This window comes from Alternaria incomplexa (assembly GCF_024043165.1).
Source record: "Alternaria incomplexa strain BMP 0042 chromosome Unknown scaffold_5, whole genome shotgun sequence".
In the NCBI taxonomy this organism is placed as follows: domain Eukaryota; kingdom Fungi; phylum Ascomycota; class Dothideomycetes; order Pleosporales; family Pleosporaceae; genus Alternaria; species Alternaria incomplexa.
Window position 1 is genome coordinate 1,527,057 of NW_026249854.1, and position 21,145 is coordinate 1,548,201.

The 21,145-nt window shown below is 52.9% G+C and overlaps 7 protein-coding genes across 7 annotated transcripts; 2 read left to right on the forward strand and 5 right to left on the reverse strand.

Moving 5' to 3' along the window:
* Window positions 1-327: 327 nt before the first annotated feature.
* On the reverse strand, window positions 328-1,752 carry J4E90_004425 (uncharacterized protein; the record flags this gene model as incomplete). Its single annotated transcript, XM_051433990.1, has 1 exon — window positions 328-1,752. One exon carries the CDS (start codon window positions 1,750-1,752, stop codon window positions 328-330), a length of 1,425 nt encoding a protein of 474 aa, XP_051292508.1.
* A 631-nt stretch (window positions 1,753-2,383) lies between these two features.
* On the reverse strand, window positions 2,384-3,942 carry J4E90_004426 (uncharacterized protein; the record flags this gene model as incomplete). The annotated part of the gene is made up of 4 exons (XM_051433991.1): window positions 2,384-2,673; window positions 2,723-2,853; window positions 2,901-3,760; window positions 3,826-3,942. 4 exons carry the CDS (start codon window positions 3,940-3,942, stop codon window positions 2,384-2,386), a joined length of 1,398 nt encoding a protein of 465 aa, XP_051292509.1.
* A 367-nt stretch (window positions 3,943-4,309) lies between these two features.
* On the forward strand, window positions 4,310-7,721 carry J4E90_004427 (uncharacterized protein; the record flags this gene model as incomplete). Its single annotated transcript, XM_051433992.1, has 2 exons — window positions 4,310-4,996; window positions 5,220-7,721. 2 exons carry the CDS (start codon window positions 4,310-4,312, stop codon window positions 7,719-7,721), a joined length of 3,189 nt encoding a protein of 1,062 aa, XP_051292510.1.
* Window positions 7,722-8,718: 997 nt separating this feature from the next.
* On the reverse strand, window positions 8,719-11,756 carry J4E90_004428 (uncharacterized protein; the record flags this gene model as incomplete). The annotated part of the gene is made up of 2 exons (XM_051433993.1): window positions 8,719-11,715; window positions 11,751-11,756. The coding sequence occupies 2 exons, from the start codon at window positions 11,754-11,756 to the stop codon at window positions 8,719-8,721; spliced, it is 3,003 nt and encodes a 1,000-aa protein (XP_051292511.1).
* A 2,499-nt stretch (window positions 11,757-14,255) lies between these two features.
* Window positions 14,256-15,717, reverse strand: J4E90_004429 (uncharacterized protein; the record flags this gene model as incomplete). Its single annotated transcript, XM_051433994.1, has 2 exons — window positions 14,256-14,687; window positions 14,734-15,717. The coding sequence occupies 2 exons, from the start codon at window positions 15,715-15,717 to the stop codon at window positions 14,256-14,258; spliced, it is 1,416 nt and encodes a 471-aa protein (XP_051292512.1).
* Window positions 15,718-16,332: 615 nt separating this feature from the next.
* On the forward strand, window positions 16,333-19,123 carry URE1 (Urease; the record flags this gene model as incomplete). The annotated part of the gene is made up of 5 exons (XM_051433995.1): window positions 16,333-16,353; window positions 16,409-16,495; window positions 16,540-16,566; window positions 16,619-17,002; window positions 17,051-19,123. The coding sequence occupies 5 exons, from the start codon at window positions 16,333-16,335 to the stop codon at window positions 19,121-19,123; spliced, it is 2,592 nt and encodes an 863-aa protein (XP_051292513.1).
* Window positions 19,124-19,401: 278 nt separating this feature from the next.
* Window positions 19,402-20,727, reverse strand: J4E90_004431 (uncharacterized protein; the record flags this gene model as incomplete). The annotated part of the gene is made up of 1 exon (XM_051433996.1): window positions 19,402-20,727. The coding sequence occupies one exon, from the start codon at window positions 20,725-20,727 to the stop codon at window positions 19,402-19,404; it is 1,326 nt and encodes a 441-aa protein (XP_051292514.1).
* Window positions 20,728-21,145: the final 418 nt, after the last annotated feature.

The window sequence follows — 21,145 nt, forward strand, 5'->3', positions numbered from 1 at the left end:
TCGGTCCGGTCGCCGTTACAGCCGGTAGTGCTGCTATCCTGGTCCAGTATCATGGGGTGTGCCAGAACATATCGGTCATTGATATAACGAATGCGATCCAGGTCTTCTTGTTCGTATCCCAATATCCTCGCTGTATACTCTTCGTTCATCCACCTCCATGTCTCCAGGCTTTGTCGATCGTATTGATCAACCCAGTAGCTAGTCCAGTGTTGGGCTGTCGAAGACGATCCAACCAGAGATATGTAATCCGGACCGAGGTGCTCGATCTCTCCCGCTATATATCCTATAGCTTCGATAGTCGAACTTCCCTCTGCGCACTAAGCAATGTTAGCAGGCGCCGGTTTCACATCCATTCTCTGCTGAACCTACCAATATATCGCCGTCGCTCGCCAACCCATCAACATTTTGGCCCAGCGCGCCTTGGACGATCCCTGCCGTCCGTACAACGCTGAGCTGCCTCTCGAGGTCCGAGCGTGATAATGTTACGTTTTCAATACCACTGAGGATTTTCACGATATCTTCCTGGAGGTCGGCGTTGTGTTCGAACGTCTTAGCCCGAAAGTAGACGAAACTGACCACATCAGTCCAGATTTTGTAGAACGAGCTCTTGTAATCAACTCTCAGGAACCCAATGCCTCGTCTGGACTCAGATGATGTCTGCGGGTCTGATTTGACCAACTCCATCTCGGCCGTCGGGGTATCTGCTCTTTTGTCACGACCCGCAAATGGTTGAATGTCGTTCGCGCATCCAAGCAGGCCGTACACCCTGTCTCTCAGCTCGGAGCAGTCGCTTTTTGCAAATCTTTCGACAAGACTTTCGAATCTCATCATGTCGGTGTGTCGCAGCTGTCTAATCTCCAGTAGTCTCGACGCAGCTCCAGGGGCATCTGGAGAAAAGGGCAAGGACTGCCTCAATGCCCATGTCTTGAAATCCTGATACGTCCAGATGTCGGATCCATACACGAATACCAGCACGCGTGGAAGACACATCTCCTGTACGATCCATACACGTCTCCAATACGTGCTTTCCAAGATGCGTACGAGTGTGCCTTGATCTGGCTTCGGCGAGTATCGCATCTGGTTCACACCAGCAAGAGAGGCGCCAAAATGATGCGTCTGTCCTGCCTTCCATTCAAGTGACATGGAACGAAATAAACCAGTCATAGGCGGGTAGTCCTTCGTTCCCAGCCATGCCACGACCTTCGTCGCTCGTGTATATATAAAAGACATCAACGAGACTTGATGGTTGCGCTCTTCCGTGTCCGCCTGGTTGATGCAAATTGCATCGATCCAAATGTTGATGGCATGCGATGGGGAACGAAGGTGTAGCAGCGCGAGCTGCAGGTTGTGGCCAATGCTGAAAGGACCTCCGTTGAGCACAATCTCATTGGGCTCAATCGGAGTAGGTGACAGCGTCGGGGCGCCCAACCTAAACAGTTTGTCGGTCATGTGTGGCTGAATTGATTTTGATGCGGCTTCTTCTGGTCCTGTAGACGCTCTATTCCTTGCCCGCACCGGTGATGGGCTGGGAGATCGAATCGGAGACCTGGAATCGTTGGGAGAGACTGGAAGATTGGCGTTTTCCGGGTACGAGTTTCGCCATGTATAGGAAAGCGCCACGTATTTTGGTCTGTCGCTGAACGATCTTGAGCTAAGTGTTGCCACGATGGGACTCATGAAATCTCCAGCCTCGATCTTCAGAATGCGAATCGCGTCTACGCCAACTGGAAGAGCAGGGTACACAAACGACATGATGTTGAATGCGGGAGTCTAGGCCAGGCGCAATACAACCACGGATGTATCTATGTGAACGGCTATGAGCGCTGATGGAGAACAACAATGTGACTTTAGGGGCGCAGGCTCACGCGCTTTGCTACGTCGCGATTGAGGTGGGGTAAGGCTGTGCGCTCGGTCGGCCATCCACGTGCTGCCCAATAGCAGGTTCGTTGCGCAGTGACGCACGAACGCCGCAGTGTAAACGTGGGGGCAGTCACCATACTCGATAAGAGGAACACGCATCATACAGGGATGGCATCATGCATCACTTTCCAAGGAACGAGGTGTGCCCTTACGAGGAAGAGACTCTGTCTGAAAAAGCCACCAGCAAAGAGGAACACAGGAAGTGCATTGCTAGCTGCTTTCTGTTCATCGAGCACTCCTCAACATCGCGTGTGTTAATACAGCTCTACATGCACGCCATCCATCGGATATACGCCTATAGTGTACGTCTGCCTTTCCGCCCCGACTGGCTCGTTCGAAACCCCAGAGGCAATCCGAATGTTTGGAAAGTTCTGGAGGATTCTGATCACTGCATAGCTGGCTTCCATCACTGCGTAATCCTCTGTTCAGTATCAGTATTTGCAACTCGAAACTGCAGCGTTGTTCACTTACTTCCTAGGCAAAGTCTTGGGCCGCCATTGAAGTCGACGTATCCAGCGCCTGGGCGAGCCTTCTTGATCAACTCGCCACTCTCCCACCTTTCCGGTCGAAACACTCTTGCGTCTTGACCATAGATAGACTCAAGGCGGTGTAGGTGGTATACCGACCAGACGATTCCGGCGCCCTTAGGCATGAGGACGGGGGAGGTGCCATCCGGGCCTCCACCTCGGGGTAACACGGTAGCTTTGTTCGTAAAGCGGAGGTTCAGCGGCAATGTTGGGTACAATCGCAAGACTAGTTTCGTTAGTATGTGTTCAGCATTCAATAAGTTAACAGCACTAACTTTCATTGAAACAGCATCGGAGGAAGGGCAGTTTCTGAATCTGCTCACGTGTGACGTGTCCTTCGCTCGCAACGACGGAGATCTCTCTCTGCAGCCTTTCTAGAATGTCACGGTTTCGAACAAGATGGAAACTGATGATAGTTAGTCGAAGAGACTGAACATCCGAGACAACACCTACAAAGTCCAGCACAGCAAGCTAGCAGTAGAGTCCCTTCCAGCGACTAGGATATGGAGCAATTGATCGCGAACCAAGTCGAAATCTCGCATCTCCTTCCAAAGCTCAATGATAAAGGGATACTTCTCCGCCGCGGCTTCTTCACCATGTTCGTCCTTGTAGCTCATAGCCTTCGAGGCGAAGAAAGTTGCCCAATCACGTACAGCCTTGCAGGCCTTCCTAAACTTTGGCGGGTTGTAGAGGAAAGCAGCGTCGGCAAGCCTCACACGGATTCCGCACCCAAAGGAAGCTTTGTCAAAATTGTCCCGGACAGCGTCACCGGCCTCTTTCGGCATGCTACTGTGGGGTTCGCCGAAAAGGAGTGCTGTGGTGGTATTGAGGGTGTATTCGAACATGAGTGGTCTCAGATCTACGCGACCGTCAACAGCGGCCTCTGAGATGCCAGACAACAAGCCCTCTACGTGCGAAGTGAAAGCTTGAAGTGTCTGCTTCTGAACTCGCACGAACTGATGTCTAATCAGCTCGCGAGATCGTTTCCAGGCAGGTCCATCTTGCGAGAAGATGCCTTCACCAAGCAACGGATGGCTTGCTAGGCGGCGGCTTCCGAGACACCAGTCCTCGAACTTAGTCGACAGTATGGCTTCCACATTTTCCGGATCAGTCGTGAAGTATCCGGTTACGCCGAATGTGTGGATGCAGCAGGTCTTCGCGATACCGAAGTAGGGGGTAAGACCCTCGAGCGTGTGATCGCTGAACAAGATTTCGTAGTTCTTCTTAAGAAGATCTAGGGCTAGCGGCCATCGGTATGGTATGTATGGCTGAACGGGCTTACAGCCGTGTTGTTCTGCGATCGCGATTTCCAGCTACAGCTCAATAATGGCTTTTGTCAGTCAACTCCACAGATTGACATCGACCAAGGCCGGCTTACCTGCTTACGACCCTTCCGTTTGGAGTAGAAGTATCCACATAACGCTACCACAAGAGTTATCTCAAGCACGATCACTGATAAATGGCCAGCTGAGGCTGGGGTTTGTGGAGTGTGCATGCTTGTTAACAACGACGACAACGGCTGTAGAGAGACGGGCAGAATGGATCTGATTGCAAGAACAGGCTATCAGGCTCCTGTTTTACCGCAGTCCGGCCCGGCGACAGAACCTTGGAAGCCGTAAATGTGCCTGATCCAGCCTCACACATCAATGTAACCGAGCACAACATGATGATCCAATGAGACAACGAGGATAGGCGCCGTCTTTGTACTCAGCCAATCAACCTGCAACGTTCAGCGCATCCTTCCGCGGACCTCTCGGTGCCTTTTGCCTTTTTCGCACTTCCCGAGCCTTAACGGGATGTGAAGGAAGTGGCGGCACGCACTTGATCCGTGCCCAGGTGGGGGCCAGAGAACACTATCAGCCATGATATACCGTCTGCCGCCGGGGGGAAGTGCGGCACGTCCCACCCGCACCGATGTATCCATCATTCTCCACTTAGTTCACGGCCTGACGATGTTGGGTTTATTCGACAACCTCGGCGCTGGCATATTGCTGAAAAGCCTCCAGCCCACTCGGGGTGTACTCGAGGAACTGAACGTATCGGGCTCGGAGCCTGAAGTCGCCAGCCTCGTAGAGCTCATTAGCGATCTCACGGACATCGCTCAGTCGTTTGACAAACTCGCGACCAAAGAACGACGGCATCCTTCGATACATCTCAAGATCCAGTCGCAGAATGCGTCCAGCTTGCTTCACCTTCGCGCTATCCTCGATAGCACAGCAGCTATCATAGACGAATGTACACCCTTTATACGGCCACTCCAGCCAAGCCTCGAAGCCCTGAATCATGAGCGCCATATCACTGGCTATATTGAGGCTGAGAATCGTCTCGAATACCAAGCCTGGTACGCTGAGACGTATCAATCTCTGAACCTTTTCACGGAAATCTTGCGTGCATTGTTCACCGCCATCAATTTGTTACAGTATCAGAACGACACCGATGACGATATACAGTCGCTTAAGGAGCGATCGGTCACAGCAACTCAGCTGCACTACGAGATTACCCTAGTCGAGCAGAAGCTACACATCAGCGATCAACATGATACAGGCGCAGTAAGACCAAAACTAGCTGATTGATGCATGGGTATCAGCTAAATCATCACTACAGGTACGCGAAGCCTTAAGGGCGGCCAAAGCGGTCACAGTACACATCCCCCCTACACCAAATCAGCACTTCGTCATACAGAGACAAGTAAGAACATATTATACGGGAAGAGAAGGGCAATTAGCCAAGATAGAAGCTGCATTTCGCGATCCGACGTTACCCAAGCAACAGATCTTCGTCATTTACGGACTGAGTGGGTCTGGAAAGACAGAGCTGGCTTTGAGGTTTGCCGAAGAGCATAGAAACAAGTTCTGGGGAGTGTTCTACGTAGATGGCTCGTCGGAGAAGCATGCAGCTACCAGTTACTCGACGATTGCAACAATAGGCGGCGTCGCACCGAATGAAAAGGCTGCGAAAAACTGGTTGGTGACACGCGCTCTACCATGGCTCCTTATCATCGACAATGTAGACGAGGAAAAGATCAAAGTCAACGAGCTGCTTCCCCAGGGTGCAAAAGGCTGTTGTATAATCACGACGCGTAATCCAGCTCACGTCACCCACGGTAATGCCGGAGACAGGTACCTGGAATTGCTGCCCATGGAGCCTGAAGAAGCAGAGAACCTCATCATCAAAGCCGCCGAAGAGCCGTTACCATGGCCTGTCAGAGTGATTGACTGTGCTAGACAGATATGCTCTGCTCTGGGGTTCTTACCGCTTGCTCTGGATCAAGCAGCTAGGGCTATACGATATGGCATCTGCGAATGGGCTGAGTACTTGGGATACTTTGACCGTCAAATACGAAGAATTCGACGAAACCTTCATGGCCGGGCAAGAAGCGGTTCTCGAGATCGTGATAAGACCCAAGAAGATGCGCATAGTATCAACGTCTTCTCTACGTATGAGATTCTTTACGAATCGCTACAGTCGTCACCAAAAGAGAGTTACAAGGACGCTATCGAGCTTCTACACGTTTTCTCCTACTTTCATTTCCAGAATATCCGACTCGATGTCCTCATCAGATCGGCAACAAATCCCCTGATCGAAGAGGAACAACAGAGGCAAGACGACAAGAAGATGGAAGAAGTGTTGAAGAAGCTACAAAAGCCACCAAAGAAACCGTGGATCATGTTCTTCCGAGAGCTGAGAGCCTTCGCCAAAATGCAAGTGGCTACACCCATGCCTCTTCCAGCTGTGCTCAAAAATCGAGACAGACTCGGCCTCAGCGCTTTGGAAGACGAAGTGGAAGTGCGGCTTCGCCAAGCACTAGGCGTACTCATCGAGAGATCACTAGTCATGCGGCAAGACAGAACAAACAGCCAGTTCAGCATGCATCGGCTGGTTCACAAGTGGGTTAGGGAGCGACCAGAGATGTCCACTTCGCACCAAGCACTGTGGTGTCAGATTTCCTTAACTACTCTCGCATTTAGCGTCTGCCGGCCCCCAAACGGCGATACAGAAGAGGAAAGTCGTGCGAGACGCGAGCTTTTGCCACATGTCCAGCACGTCTGTGAGCATCAAAAAGACATAGAAATTCGATTGGGGGAGAACGCGGCCGGAGTGAGACGCGTTTGGCCAGTGACCAAAAGCTACGGGAGACTTGAGGCCGAGCAAGACGTCCGCTTTGGCCGTGTCTATGGAGAAACAGGACATTTCGATAAGGCCAGACAACTCCAAGAGAGAGCGTCAGAGTTTGTCGCAAGCAGGCTTGGTCCCGATCACCCTATAGCGGTAGGGCTGTCGCTCTTGGTGAGCCAGTCGTTGTGGGAAATGTCTGAGATGGACCGAGCGACAAAGCGTCAACGGCAAGCGCGTCAGCTTTGTATTGACACATGGGGCGAGGATCATCCTTTAACACTGGACATCACGGATCTTCTAGGATCAGCTCTCTACTTCAAAGGCAGGTGGACGGAAGCACAATCTCTGCACGTTCGCACGACGGAGATGATGACGAGACTCTACGGAGAGAAGCACGAGAAGACTCTCAAGTCAATTCGTAACACAGCCCGACTACATTACCGTTGGATGGATTACGAGAAGGCTACTGAACTCTTTCTCATGTCCTGGAATGGGATGAAAGAGCTTCGAGGCGAGACACATTTGGAGACTTTGTTCAGTCTCGAAGATCTAGCCATGAGCTATGTTCGATATGAAGAAGAAAACCCAGATCCAAGGCGAGAAACACACATAGCATTGGCCTACAAGTACATGACGATCGTATATGAAACAAGGAAACAACAGCTTGGACCGGAACATCACTGGACACTTCTCGCCGTACTTTACCTCGCTCGCGCTAAGTCAGAGATGGGTTTCCATCAAGAGGCGGAGACTATGATCAGGAACGGCCTCGAAACCGCTGAACGCAACATCCCCAAGGGGCACATTGCTTTTCTAATGGCACGAACCATTCACGCTCAGGTTCTTGTCAAGCTGAAAAAGTACGACGAAGCGGAAAGTATATTCTATACACTTGCCGACAAAGCTCCGTATAGTCGGCTTGCCGATGACGATGGTGACCATCCAGATCGACTTACAAACCTCTGGCTTCTTTTACGATGCCTGGAAGAGCAGGGTAAATATGAGGAGGAACTCCGTGTGGGTGAGGACTTCTTGCTTGGCTTATCAACTATTGGCGGCCAGGGCGCTGGTATGAAGCACCGAATTCTGCGGAAAGTGGAAAAGAAGATACCTGAACTGCGCGAGCAGCTCAAAGCAGCTACATGTGGTTCACCATAGCTCTTGCGAGATGTATCTCCTCGACAATTGGCTCCTTAATTGTACTCTGGCTGAGCGCGACCACAGATGTTACCGACAGCTGTTTCGGGCGAAAAGTGCATTTCCTTTCCTGTTGTATCACTCGAAGCGATCATCTCTTCTATTACGTTCAATTCTAGCTTAATCTCACCAGTTAATTACACGTTAAAGTCCTTGCCTTGCAAGAAAGTCTAATCCTAGTTATGACTACTGTGTTAAGCTCATTGTCCTAGCTTTACGCTTATTCTCCTGTTGATGACCCCCTTTTATCTTGTCTAAACTGTCTAGTAATTTCTTAGTTGCTTTAGCATTGTACCAGGAAGGAGTACATCAGTCACGAAGCCGTCAGCATTGAATGAAGTATTCATATTTCTTCTTGAACCTGAACCAAACATGTCCGCCACCGACCCCCCGCAAAACCACCATCCCATGTCCAAATCCCCCACCGTCAAGCAGCCAACCTCATTAAGAAGCCAGCCGCGACACATGAAAAAAAGAGATACCAGTAGACCCCATAATGACCAAGCCGCAGATGATGATCCTAACCCACATGCACGCCCGGATATTCGCCCATCGCCAATCATGCATCCCAGATAAAGACCTCCCTCCCACGTGTGAGAAGCCGAAGAGCCAAACAGCTGTCTTCAAAGTTGAAAAACTCCCAGATCATGCAAAAGCAAACGCCAAAGCAAGGCAAGATAGTACAGAACAAAGGAAAAAAACTCACACTCAGAAGAGAATGGACGCCGCAACCAAGACGTTGCTGGCCAATTTGTTCCTTGGAACTTGCGATGAAGATCGCTTGCAAACTTTTCGTATGTCGTACCGTGTCGCAAAATCTGCGGTTCGAGATATCGTTGATAGCACTTTTGAGTATGATCGAGACTGCTAGCACTTCTCTTCATGGAGGTTAGCTCACGCAACATCATCACAACAGCACTGCGTACCTGGTTTTCTTCAACCCCACCAAGAATGCCCATCAAGCAGCTTTCAGAGCCTGCGCGACCAAGACCGGAACCAAGATTGCAGTGACAAGGCCAACATTAACGACGATACCAGCAATGAGCGCCGTTCGCTTAGACTGTGGTGTGACGTGGCCCAGATGGCCTTTGGTAAGCTCGGCGATGACCTTGTCTCCTATGAAACGGAAGAGGATGATGCAGGGCGGCAGGAGACAGAAGGCCATTAGGATGCACCATGATAGCTTGTGGCGGCGTGCCTCGTCTTCTGGGTTGGGCTCCCGCTCTACGCATAGAAGGTGAGGCGAGTGTTGGTGCGCGATGTTGGTCCGGACCGGCGCAGGGTAGATGTCTAGGCTAGGGTGTGTGGGACGGAGAGGCGTGGTAGTGTCGCTGGTAGATGGACGATCACTGTGGGCCACGAAGCGCGTGATGTGCGTGTCTTGAGTCGAGATGGTCGATCGAGCAGCTTCAGGCGCGAGGAACATCTGACGCAGTTTCGTCTGACCGGGTACGGCAGAGCGGCTCGTGCGGCGTTGTTGACGCAGGAACGTGGTAGAGTTACGGAGGTGCTTGCGAGCGCCAGGGTTTGGAGAGGTCTCTTGAACAGTTTCCAGTTCTGGCGTCTGTGAGAATAGACTAGCTTCTGATGGTGTTCGATGCTCGGGACTCGGCTTGTAGACTGGTCGCGACTGGCTGATGCGAGTTACGCTGCCTGTAGCTGGGAAGGGCGAAGCGTAGAACCCGGTGTAGTCTGAACGAACGCTCTGGCGACCGACGCTTGAGCTGAGCTTCACACCAGGACTGCTAGTATCTGCGACACTGCTACCTGTCTCATGCATACCAGTACCACGAGGAGTACCAGTGAGGTTGCCCTTAGGCCCAACATAGGAGAGCTTCTCAAAGGTGTTCTGGCGCTCGAGACCAATAGGACTGTTGTCGAAAACGCTCTCATCAGCGGTACTTGAAGTCGGTAGAGTACTATCATCGCTTCTATACCGGTAATGTCCTTGTGACTGACCCACAGACGAAGCGCGCTGCTCATCGATAATGATGTTATCATTAGGGCCAGAAGCTAGCAGTTCTTGCGTCTCTTTGTCACTGAAGGCGTATGGGTCCGCCCAGGGAGCGTAAGCATATGGCTGGTCCACTGCGCCGCGTCCTCGAACTTCCTCAGCATTGGTAGCAAACTGGAACAATGGTGCTGTTCTTGATGCTGGAGGACTGGAAGCCAACGGAGGGGATGAAGTATCGGGTGCGGTACGAACACTTGGTTGAGCTCTCAACGGCGGTGGCGATGAACCACACAGGTGAGGGTGTTGAGTACGTGAAGGACTAGGGTGGTTGTAGTATGTTGAACGAGCCGGTGATTGAGCTAGCTTCGCCCAGGAAGGAAGGGAGCCATCTGAGTTTAGGCCAAGACTATTCCGGGTGCCCTCACTGCTGCTATAGTCTGCAATACTGCTAAGAAGAGACTCGTGACCTTTCGAATCGCGACTGTTGCCGCCGACCGTCTCCCAATCCGCTTTATCTCCGGTAATAGCTGCGTCGCCGCCACCAAGAGGTGTGTCGAACTCCTCGGGAACACCAGATGACCTGTTTGCGGCTGATTTACTTAGCATTAGGCTGGCCGAGTTGCGTCTAGCCCACATCGCGGGGATCTTACGGTCATCCTGATGCTTGTTGGCCGTGTCTTGGAAGATTTGTTCGGCCTGTTCGAGAGCCTCTCTAGGCGTATGCGGACTCTGCGGGTTGTCCGCTTGAGAGTAAGAAGACGAAGGCTCGAGGGTCCTGGCTTCTGGTTGAGAGTACGATGAAGATGGCTCCAGAGTGCCTTTCATAGCAGGCTGGATCGACACATCTGACTCCGAGATGCGGAGCAGGTTCCGAGTATCTCCGTATGAGTAGCGTGATTCATCAGAGAACATACCAGACATTGGTAGACGTGGAGGAAGGAAAGGTGCTTCATCGTACTCAAAGGCCGGTGCAAGAGGAGCCGCTTCACGAGGGGGTGAACCTGGGTGCTGGGTAATCGGAGGCCGCCTTGAACCTACACCAGTTTGTTGAACCCCCTTTCCTTTGCCTTCATAGTGAGTGGCTACGGGCGCATTTGCAGTATCATGCGGGCTATATTCATCGATGAGTTTGCTGATGGTGTCTGTCTTGGGATCACGTTCATCGACCGAAGGGTGGTACATGTCCTGCGCGAATGGACGTGACAGTCGCTGACTCATCCGATTAGAGTCGCCATAATCGTACGAGCTGTTAGGATTGTACTCGTTGGCAAAGTCGCTTGCGTTTATCCCACTAAGCCGAGCGAACGGGTTGCCACTGCTGTTCCGGTCGCTCTGGAGTCCCTGCTGATACATGGACTTTCGATGACCATCTGCGGTGTAGATGGACGAACTGGGGTAGATCGAATCAAGATCGTCGTAGTAGGGCTTCGAAAAGCCGCCTTCAGTAGAGTAAGGTAGATGAGACTCATCTAATCGTCCGATCTCCGTCGAGTGCTCATCCGGCAGCATGGATGCTAGCGAATCCGTCTGATAGTGTCCAGCGGATTGACCTCGCGATGCCTCCGCTTCATTCTGTCCGGGTGAAAAGGCTTGTGGGAACGCCGGTGTAAAGGCATGGAAGCCTTCAGGTGACAGGGGGCTGCTGGGCGTAGCTGGCGACATTGGTCCGACCGGGAAGTATGATGTTTCGGGGGTTGTGATATAGGTCTGGTGTAGAGGGCGCGGGAATTCTCCTTCCATGCTGATTGATGCCTTGCTTACGTTTTCGCTACGCATCTCCTGCAATTCCTCGCCCTGTAACGCCGAAGGAGTCTTGGTGAGCTTCTTCGTCAAAGTGCGAGTCAATCCTTTGAGGGAGAAACGCGACTCGCGAGCAGGCGGCTTGATGGTCAGCGGAGAGGGCGCACTGACTGATTCGGGGCTGTACGGAGGCGATGTATAAGACGAGGAGTTGGGACTGAGGGCAGCAGGTGACGGCTCAAGCGGAAGCTCCATGTGCGACTGCTCTGGCTCATCTTCAGGACGTCTCAGGATACCTGCATGCGCTGCGCGAAAATCGCCGTAAACGGCTCGTTTGGGCGCCATCTGTTGCGATCAGCTGTGCTGAGAACGGAGTTGGGTTGTAATACATACCTCTGAAAATGCGTCGTCAGATGAACGTAGAAGAAGATATTCACTAGAATCGAAGTCACGCGAGGGCGTAACAATATCGTGAAGCAGTAGCGAATCGTGCGGGTTAACCAAGTCAAAGGAAGCACCGCGATAATGGATAATTGCGGGCGTCGCGGGCGGCGTCGCAGGCGCGATTGTCGCGAAGCTAGGTGCGTCTATTCGCGTCGGCTCTCTTTCATCGTGGGGTGGTGAGAGCGACGGGTCGATCCGGTGGGGCGGCTGCGGGAAGCGGGATAGCGAGAAGGTCGAGAGTGTGGGCGTGGTCTGCGCGCCGCTGGAGTGTGAAAGATCGGTGGAGAAGCTCAACACAGCAGGACGCGGTGATTGGCGGTCTTGCGTAGATTTCACGTTTGCAAGCGGAAGAGCAAATACAGGACCTGTAGTGGCAGGCGGTTTCGGCAACCTTTTTCTTGACTTGAACTGACGTACCTTGCTAGACGAGTTGCCAGTAGAGATACTGGATATACTGCCCGTCTGCACGCGGGGCTCAGCTGACTGCGATTGAAGCGATAGCTCGAGCAGTGTTGGTTGCTGGGGCGGCGGAGCAATCGAGTTGAGTTGGTATGCCGACTGCGAAAAGTGAAGAGGGCGCAGTGGTGGACCAGAGTCTGACCGCGTCGAGTGCGATACCGATGGTGCGCGTTCGATATCGTTCAAGGCAAGTGCCGCAGGTTTCCTCCGAAGAGTCTTGCCTGACGGTGTACCTGTTCGCGATAGCGTAGGCGTATGTTGCTGCTTGCGATACTCGTGGATGGTGAGGACGTGGATGGGAGTCCGGGAGGAGGCAGACGAGGTAACTGAGTGGTGTGGGGAGTGGACGGGCGTCATAGGATTGCCAGCTTGCATCCGCAGTGAAGCCGGCTCAGAAAGTCGCGGTGACTGCGAGTGGGGGTAAAATGCCGCCATCTTCGACTTGCCCGGCAGAACCGTTTGTCGTTCTCTTCGGTGGTGAATGAGAGTTTGCAATCTGATTCCCGACTACAACTCCGTCATTGGCTTCATGTGTAGGGTAGCTTTCCAGGCTCTTGGTTTGTTGTTTCGCTTCGGATCGGACTTGAGGTGAAGTTTAACGAATGCATTGCGGGACCCACGCCATGGGCTTCGAGGGTATGGATACGGTCCGGTTGCTTTCGTTCCAGTCGGCGAGCTATACTTGTAGCGATCCCAGAGTGTACGGCAAACCTCAAAGTCGCCGTATACAGACGTTGTAACCGTGCCGGAATGGGCTGATGTTCGAAAGGGCGGTTTCCTTCGGAGGAATGGCTGAGTGCAGTCACAACCGAGTGTTCGTGAACGCACACGTCGTTTTGTGGTGATATTCGTAGTAAAGGCGGTGCGAAGCAACGTCAGAGATACCGAAGACGCGGGACAAAGAACCAGGAGCGAAAGACGGTGAGATATTAAGATTAGAAGTCGATACAGAAAAGACGAGCGGCACGAGAATCTATCCCGTTGAGAAGAAGAGGAAAGAGCGCTAGACGATAGCCTTGAAGACGAAGAAGGCACGATGTTCTCTCACCGAGTACCTACACACGGTAGGAAGGAACGATGACGGACCAGCAAAAATAAACAGAACGGAAAGAACATCCCTAGAAGCCAGCCCAACCTCAGCCCCGGCCTTAGCTCCGAGGGGCACCGGGCATCGCATTCGTCACGCTCAGCAGACCACACAATTCCCACGCATCCTCTCTGCTGCCCTACCTCATTACACCTACCAGGACCGTTGCGAGCTCAGAAAGAGCGATGCAGCTTCGTGGGTGGTTGCCGGCATGGCGGCCCCTTGTCTAGCGCATCTTCGCGCTGGCCAGTCAAACCTCGCAGACACCTGCAGCGACGAAACACAGGACATGGCCGCGCGATGGCGAAAGGGCATCGTACACCACTTGATCTGCCCCGAGCGATGCGGGCTAATACCCGTCATCTCGTTTCAACTCCTAGCGGGCGACGTATCGGAGGTTGGGCGGATGTTGGAAAGATCCAATCAGGTGGCGTGGTGCGTTTGCCTGCAAGCTTCACGCCCGGCATTGCGCGGTGGGAGAGATGAGTCTTACCTCAGCCGGTGGAGAGAGGTGGAGATGACATTGCGTGTAAGAAGTGCAGAGTCTTGCCCGGTGCGAAAGGGGTGGTGCGTGATTGAGTGATGGTGGTGTGCTGTCATTTCACGAACCTGTCATAAATCACGCTAATGGTGGCGATCTCGAGTAGCCGAGTCTTGGGAACTGCATGTTCTCGCGCGAGTAATGATAAGGCGGTCGCCTGCCTGGATTATATTGGAGTGCCGCAGTTTTGGCCTTGTTAGGCTCTCACGCGGGTACTTCGCATGCATGTGTGGTAAGAGTGAACTACTCCACGCCGTTAGACGCCCCCAATCACATTACTGTAGCTCCACTGAGTCTATCTCCGCCACGCGATCTGTCGCCTTTATCTTCTGATTCATCTTGGGCAAGCTCATGCAAGGCTTGCTTCGCACCGTATTCCTTCAATCCCGTCCTTGACTTTCTCCGCCGTATTGACGGGTACCGCACAGGCTCCAAGTTGCTGAGAGGAGAGTACGAGAAGCGTCGCGGGTCAACCCCTTGCGGATACTGATGCTCCAGCACAACACGGATGTTCACGTTCTCGGGCACCGAGCTATGACGGCGCTGTTGAGAGGAATCTTCTTTGGGCGACTTGCTCTTATCTGGGGGCGTAGCTGGCTGCTTAGATTGGGGTGACGCCGAAGCAGCTTCGATGGCTTTCCCATCGTCGGCTACTTCATATTCTATTAAGTTTGGGTTGTTGATCTCTCCTTGCCGTGTGCCCTGCAAAGGTTAGCTTGGATCGCGACCGTTCAGTAAGTAAACTTACGCGTGTTGGATACACAGTTCCCGGCATCATAACATATTCATCCAAGGTATGCATCAGTTTGGCGAAGTTGAATCCATGTCCCGGCTTGCTCGGGAGGAACCGTTGCCCAATGTCATGTTCGAAGCTGAGCATACAATCTTGATTTGGCATATACTTGGAAAGGTTGGTGTACCACTGGGGATATGTGCCGTACCAGGCTCCGACATCCGCGTTCAGATCGACCGACATGTATATATTCTCAACGTCTTCTGGCTTCTGTACAAGCAGCACAAAGTCGAACTCGCGTGGCAGGCCTGACTTCTGAAGCATGTTTTCTGTGAGCGTCCAAACGGCCTTGGCGTCCTCAACATCGTACTCTGATCCGTGTGGGCTTCGCTTCGATCGCACGGATCCTTGGATGCTCATCATGTGGAAGACCTTGTAGCTGCTCTTCATAGCTGCTTTCGGGTTCAACGAAGCAGATACGGGGGCTTGCGATACGCCTAGCGAACTCGACAAGCTGAAGTTCCACTGCAGGTTCTCTGGCGACACAGATCCGAACATCAGCTCTGGTGCATGCTTCAGGATCCGTGGATGCGACGCGCCTGGCTTCCGGGGCGTGTTAGGGTCACCGTCGTCGCCATGAACGGTGACTTCAATTTCGGCGCTTTTGAAACGGTGCGACTCTGGGTCATGGGGATGGAAGACAAAGTGCACCGAAACGAAGAAGAGGTTGTTAATGTCGGGTTCGTGAAGCGCGTTCGACCTGTAGTAGCCGTGTTGAAGTCGATTAACATGGGCGGAGATGTACGCGTTTCCAGGTAACCGGCGCTCATAGAGGCATTTCTTGTTGATTTGGAGTCGCTTCTTTGGTATATTTGGATCTTTGGGTGGAGGTTTGACTGTTACTCGACTTCTCTTGACAGGCGGATCAGGTGTTTGCTTTTCAGGTTCAGGTTCAGGTTCGTCGTTCTCTCCCTTGAGATGTCGCATCAAGGAGTGCATCGTAACGTAGAGATATGTCGAAGATGGCGTTCGCTAGACGCGCGGGTTGACGGTCACAGAGTATCAAGATGTAGTGCGTGCCCGCGTTGTCATCGACGCTACCGGCTACGGCGGTATTTCTGGTGAGTCTGGAATTGAGCTTATCATGGCTGCGACGCGATGCGGGAATGTTGAAAAAACGGAGAAGGGACGAAGGCCTGAGACGCGTCAGGTTGGATAGGAGCGAGATAGGTAACAAAGTTGGTGGCATAGGCCGAATGAGGCATGGATCTACATGTCTCAGTGGTGCTGGTGTTGAAACCAATAACCCCTACGTCATGCTGAGGTTAGCTCGAACCAACACAGGCACGCGCAGGTTCGCGACACCTGAATGGTCTGCCAGAAGACATGTGCGTAGAATTGCATCCATGGATTGCTGGATGAAGGTCAAGAGCGCGTTGCCGCGGACGTAAGCTCCTTATCAGCGCGCGTCTTTATCGCAAGCGAACCCCGCAGCATGGCCCAAAGAGGTGAGGCCTGTAGCGGTAGAGTCGGACTGGAGGATGGTGGGGATTCAAATACAATCTGGAGACACGTTGTAACGCTCCAGATCTTGGCTGCTTCTCATTCTACAATATGCAGTTGTGCCCAAAGGAGGTGTGTGACATGGTGCCATGTACGCGTGCGACCCCTGCTGACCATTTCGCGACAGCTTGACAAGCTCGTCATATCACAGCTCGGACTCCTTGCGCAACGTCGACTGGCAAGGGGCGTGAAGCTGAACCATGCTGAAGCTACCGTGAGTTCAACATGATATCACGTGGACGCTGCTAATACTCTCAGGCTTTAATCGCGAACAACCTCCAGGAAGTACGACCTCCGACATCGCGCGCATCTCCAGTCGAATGCTGAATGCACACAGCTTATCCGCGATGGAAACCACTCGGTCGCCGACCTCATGTCCATTGGCACGACGATGCTCGGTCGTCGCCATGTACAGCCCTCTGTTGTCGCCTCGCTCGGCGAGCTGATGGTTGAAGGCACCTTCCCAACCGGCACATACCTCGTTACCGTCCACAACCCAGTGTCCACCGACGATGGCGACCTCGAGAAGGCGCTATACGGATCATTCCTGCCAATTCCATCGAACGACATGTTTCCGCTACCCGATTCGAGTGTTTACGAGAGTACGAAGCAGCCAGGCGCGATCGTGGCTGTCAAGGGAGAGGCTGGCATAATTAAGCTGAACGAGGGGCGCAAGAGGATCAAGCTCAAGGTGAAGAGTATGGGAGATCGGCCAATTCAGGTATGGATATAATTATGCGACCACAGGCATGCGACTCACAAGATATAGGTCGGATCGCATTACCACTTCATTGAGACGAACCCGCAACTCCAATTCGACCGCGTACGAGCTCATGGATACCGCCTCGATATTCCCGCAGGCACATCGGTGCGCTTCGAGCCCGGCGATACCAAGACGGTCACCCTGGTACAAATTGGTGGTAACAAGATCATAAAGGGTGGAAACCAGATCGCTTCAGGCTTCATCGAGGACATGTCGGTCGCAAATGGCATCGTGGAGAGATTGAAGTCTGGCGGCTTCCTTCACGAGCCAGAGCCGCATGGTGACGCTGCACACATCGACATCTGCACCATGGAACGACTGTCCTATATCAGCATGTTCGGTCCGACGACTGGTGACCTGGTCCGACTAGGCGCCACAGACCTCTGGATCAAGGTCGAGAAAGACATGACCATATACGGCGACGAGTGCGCTTTCGGGGGAGGCAAAACACTGAGAGAAGGCATGGGACAAGCTGGAGGTGTATCAGACAAAGACTCGCTGGATACCGTCATTACGAACGCTTTGATTATCGACTGGTCTGGCATCTACAAAGCGGACATCGGAATCAAAGATGGCATGATCGTGGGTATTGGCAAGGCAGGCAATCCAGATGTCATGGACGGTGTTGACCCCAACTTGGTAGTCGGTTCATGCACCGATGTCATCTCTGCTGAACACAAGATTGTGACGGCCGGCGGTTTCGATTCTCACATCCACTTCATCTGTCCCCAACAAGCACATGAGGCTATAGCATCAGGCATCACGACCATGCTCGGAGGCGGCACAGGGCCCAGCACCGGCACAAACGCAACGACCTGCACTCCAGGCAAGACGCACATCCGACAAATGCTCCAAGCCATCGACACACTCCCCGTAAACTACGGCATAACTGGAAAAGGCAACGACGCCGAGCTCCGCCCCTTGCAACAACAAGCCGAAGCGGGCGTCTGCGGCCTCAAGCTCCACGAAGACTGGGGCAGCACCCCCGCCGCCATCGACGCCTGCCTGACCGTCTGCGACGAATACGACATCCAAACGCTCATCCACACCGACACGCTCAACGAATCCGGCTTCGTAGAGTCCACCATCGCCGCCATCAAAGGACGAACCATCCACACCTACCACACGGAAGGCGCAGGCGGCGGCCACGCCCCCGACATCATCAGCGTCGTCGAACTCGACAACGTGCTGCCTTCGTCTACGAACCCCACTCGCCCTTACACACGCAACACCCTAGACGAGCACCTCGACATGCTAATGGTATGCCACCACCTCTCCCGCAACATCCCCGAAGACGTCGCCTTCGCCGAATCCCGCATCCGCGCCGAGACCATCGCCGCCGAAGACGTCCTGCACGACCTCGGCGCTATCTCCATGATGTCCTCTGACTCGCAGGCCATGGGCCGCTGCGGCGAAGTCATTCTACGTACATGGAACACTGCGCATAAGAATAAAGTGCAGCGCGGTACGCTCAAGGAAGACGAGGGCACGGATGCGGATAACTTTAGGGTGAAGCGGTATATTAGCAAGTATACTGTTAACCCGGCGATAGCGCAGGGAATGGGTCATCTTGTGGGGAGTGTGGAGGTGGGTAAGGTGGCGGATCTTGTGCTTTGGACGCCGAGGAACTTTGGGGTTAAGCCGAGTTTGGTGGTTAAGAGTGGGTTTTGCTCGTATGCTCAGATGGTATGTCTTTCCGTTCCTCCTCCCTTCAATATCCTCTCCTCCTTCGTCAAGCGGATATCTAACACCTCCCAGGGCGATCCCAACGCCTCGATCCCCACCGTCGAGCCCATCATCATGCGGCCTATGTTCGCGCCTATGGTGCCTTCATCCAGCATCACGTTCGTCTCGCAAGCTTCCATTGCGTCTGGCGTCGTCAAGTCTTATGGCCTGCGCAAGCGCGTCGAGGCTGTGAAGAATTGTAGGAATATTGGTAAGAGGGATATGAAGTTCAATGATACGAAGCCCAAGATGAAGGTCGATCCCGAGAGGTATACGGTCGAAGCGGATGGCATGGTTTGTGAGGCGGAGCCTGCGGAGACGCTGCCGTTGACGCAGGGGTATTTTGTTTATTAGGGAAAGAAATTGAAGAATTAGTTCTGATGTTTAGTAAGGTTGTTCTGCTGTGTAAGTATCCATCTCCTGACAGTGAACGTGGTGTCCGATTGGCTCTCAGAGACAGAGTTTGTTCTTCGATATTCATACGAGCTACTGACTATTCATACAACAAGTAAGACTCAGTCTTAGCCCTGATAGACTGACAAGTACAATAATACGCTTAGAACGCTCAGAAAACAAAGCCTACAAGACTAACCCATAGTCTCCCAGACAGCCACATCAAAGTAACAATACGCTCAATCCCCCCTCATACACACCACCACCTCTTCCTGATGGTCGCCAGCTCGCAAGTCAGCCTTCTCTTTCTTGGTCATCGGACTTCTCTCCCGACTGCCACCCACAGTACTCTGTCTCTTCCGCTTGATCGTTGGCTCAAACTCGTGAGCGTTTGGGTTTAGCATGCCGGAGCCGCTGAGATCGGAGTGTGCTGCGACGCCACCGAGTGCTTGTGCAAGTTCAGGTCCCATGCCTGTGGTGTCGATATGATGTTCAAAGCTGCCGAGTTCTTCGCCAAGGGCACTGTAGAGCTGTCTCTCCAGACGGCCGGTACTGTCTATACTTGACAGTGACACTCCAGTCTTGTGGCAGGGCTTGAATGGAGACAGCTTATTGCTCTCGAAAGAAGCATTGGTATTCAGATGGGGGTCGATGGCATCCACATCGATGATCTCCACTACATCAGGGATATTCTTCTGGGCGTTGTGTGAGGATTCGTCTTTATCCTCAAAGATTGGTATATGTGCAGTCCGAGGACCTGAGTTCAACGATGGCAGCAAGCTCTGATCATGGCGCATTGCTTGATCAGATAGCCTCGGTGAGTCGGATGCCAGGCCTTCCTTCCGGCTCCTGATATTCACAGCTGAAGGGCCGTGAGCTGACCCAAACTTAGCAGGCTCAATGGTCGGAGGTGGCGCTTCGCTCCGACTGAACCTATACATACTTGAACGTGCCGGAGATGGGTCTCTCATGGAGATATCTGAGGTATGGGTTGGAAGCCTTTGCGCGAAGGGGTTCGGCGTCGGAACACGTTTCGCGTTTGGAAACGCAGTAGGCAATCGCGATTGCGAAGGCGGGCGATTCTCTTTGTTGCTTGAGAAGGAAGGGTGATTCATCGTAGGCTGTTTGTCATTAATCGCATCGTGGAACCGCTGATTAATTGGTGACTGCTTATTCGATGCGTTCCGTAGGGCATTATTGAAGTCCGAGTATGATGGCTTGCGCGCCATGGCCGCCGACGACGGGCGGTTGATAGGTGGATTGATGTCTGACTTTGGGGGACAGTAGTTGTAAGCAGTCGGTATGCGACCAGTATTCTCATGGCGTTGATTGCCTGATCCATGCGATAGCTCACGATTCTGCTTCGGTGGACTCATAGCTTGGATAATCTGCCCTAGCTGGTCATCTCGAAGAGTGACAACGAGCTGTTTCTCTTTTTCCTTCCTCGGCGGATGATCTTCCCATTCTGTACTCATGCCTTGGTCGTATTGGGACCTGTCAGGCATCCATGGTTGACTTTTCCGTGACAGATGTGAAGAAGCATACATGTAGTCAGGCATGGCCATGTCGCTGGTGGATCCCGACGTTCTTCTTGTTGACCATGTATCCATGCTAACGTCGTCGGCAGAATCCGTAAGGGAGTTGAAATTGTCGTCCCATATACCTGGGCGACCGTTGTTTCTGAAACCTGGAAGTGGCTTTGCGAATTGTGAGATAGGAGGCAGATGCGCATTAGAGCGTCGATTGGGTAAGGGAATCTGCGATCTAGCAAAGGCGGATGCCGATGGATGCGAGATTGGCGACTGCATGTTGATGTCGCCTGGGAAGGGCCGGGCCTTCGGTGTCCGAGAGTTTGTCGGGGACATTTGTGACAGATGCGTGGCTCGCTCGAGCGCATTGGGAAGGTATAGAGGGTTTCGGATAGGCCATGAGATGCCCGCCTGTTCTAAGACATCTGCTCCTTATTATGATCCATGTATGAGG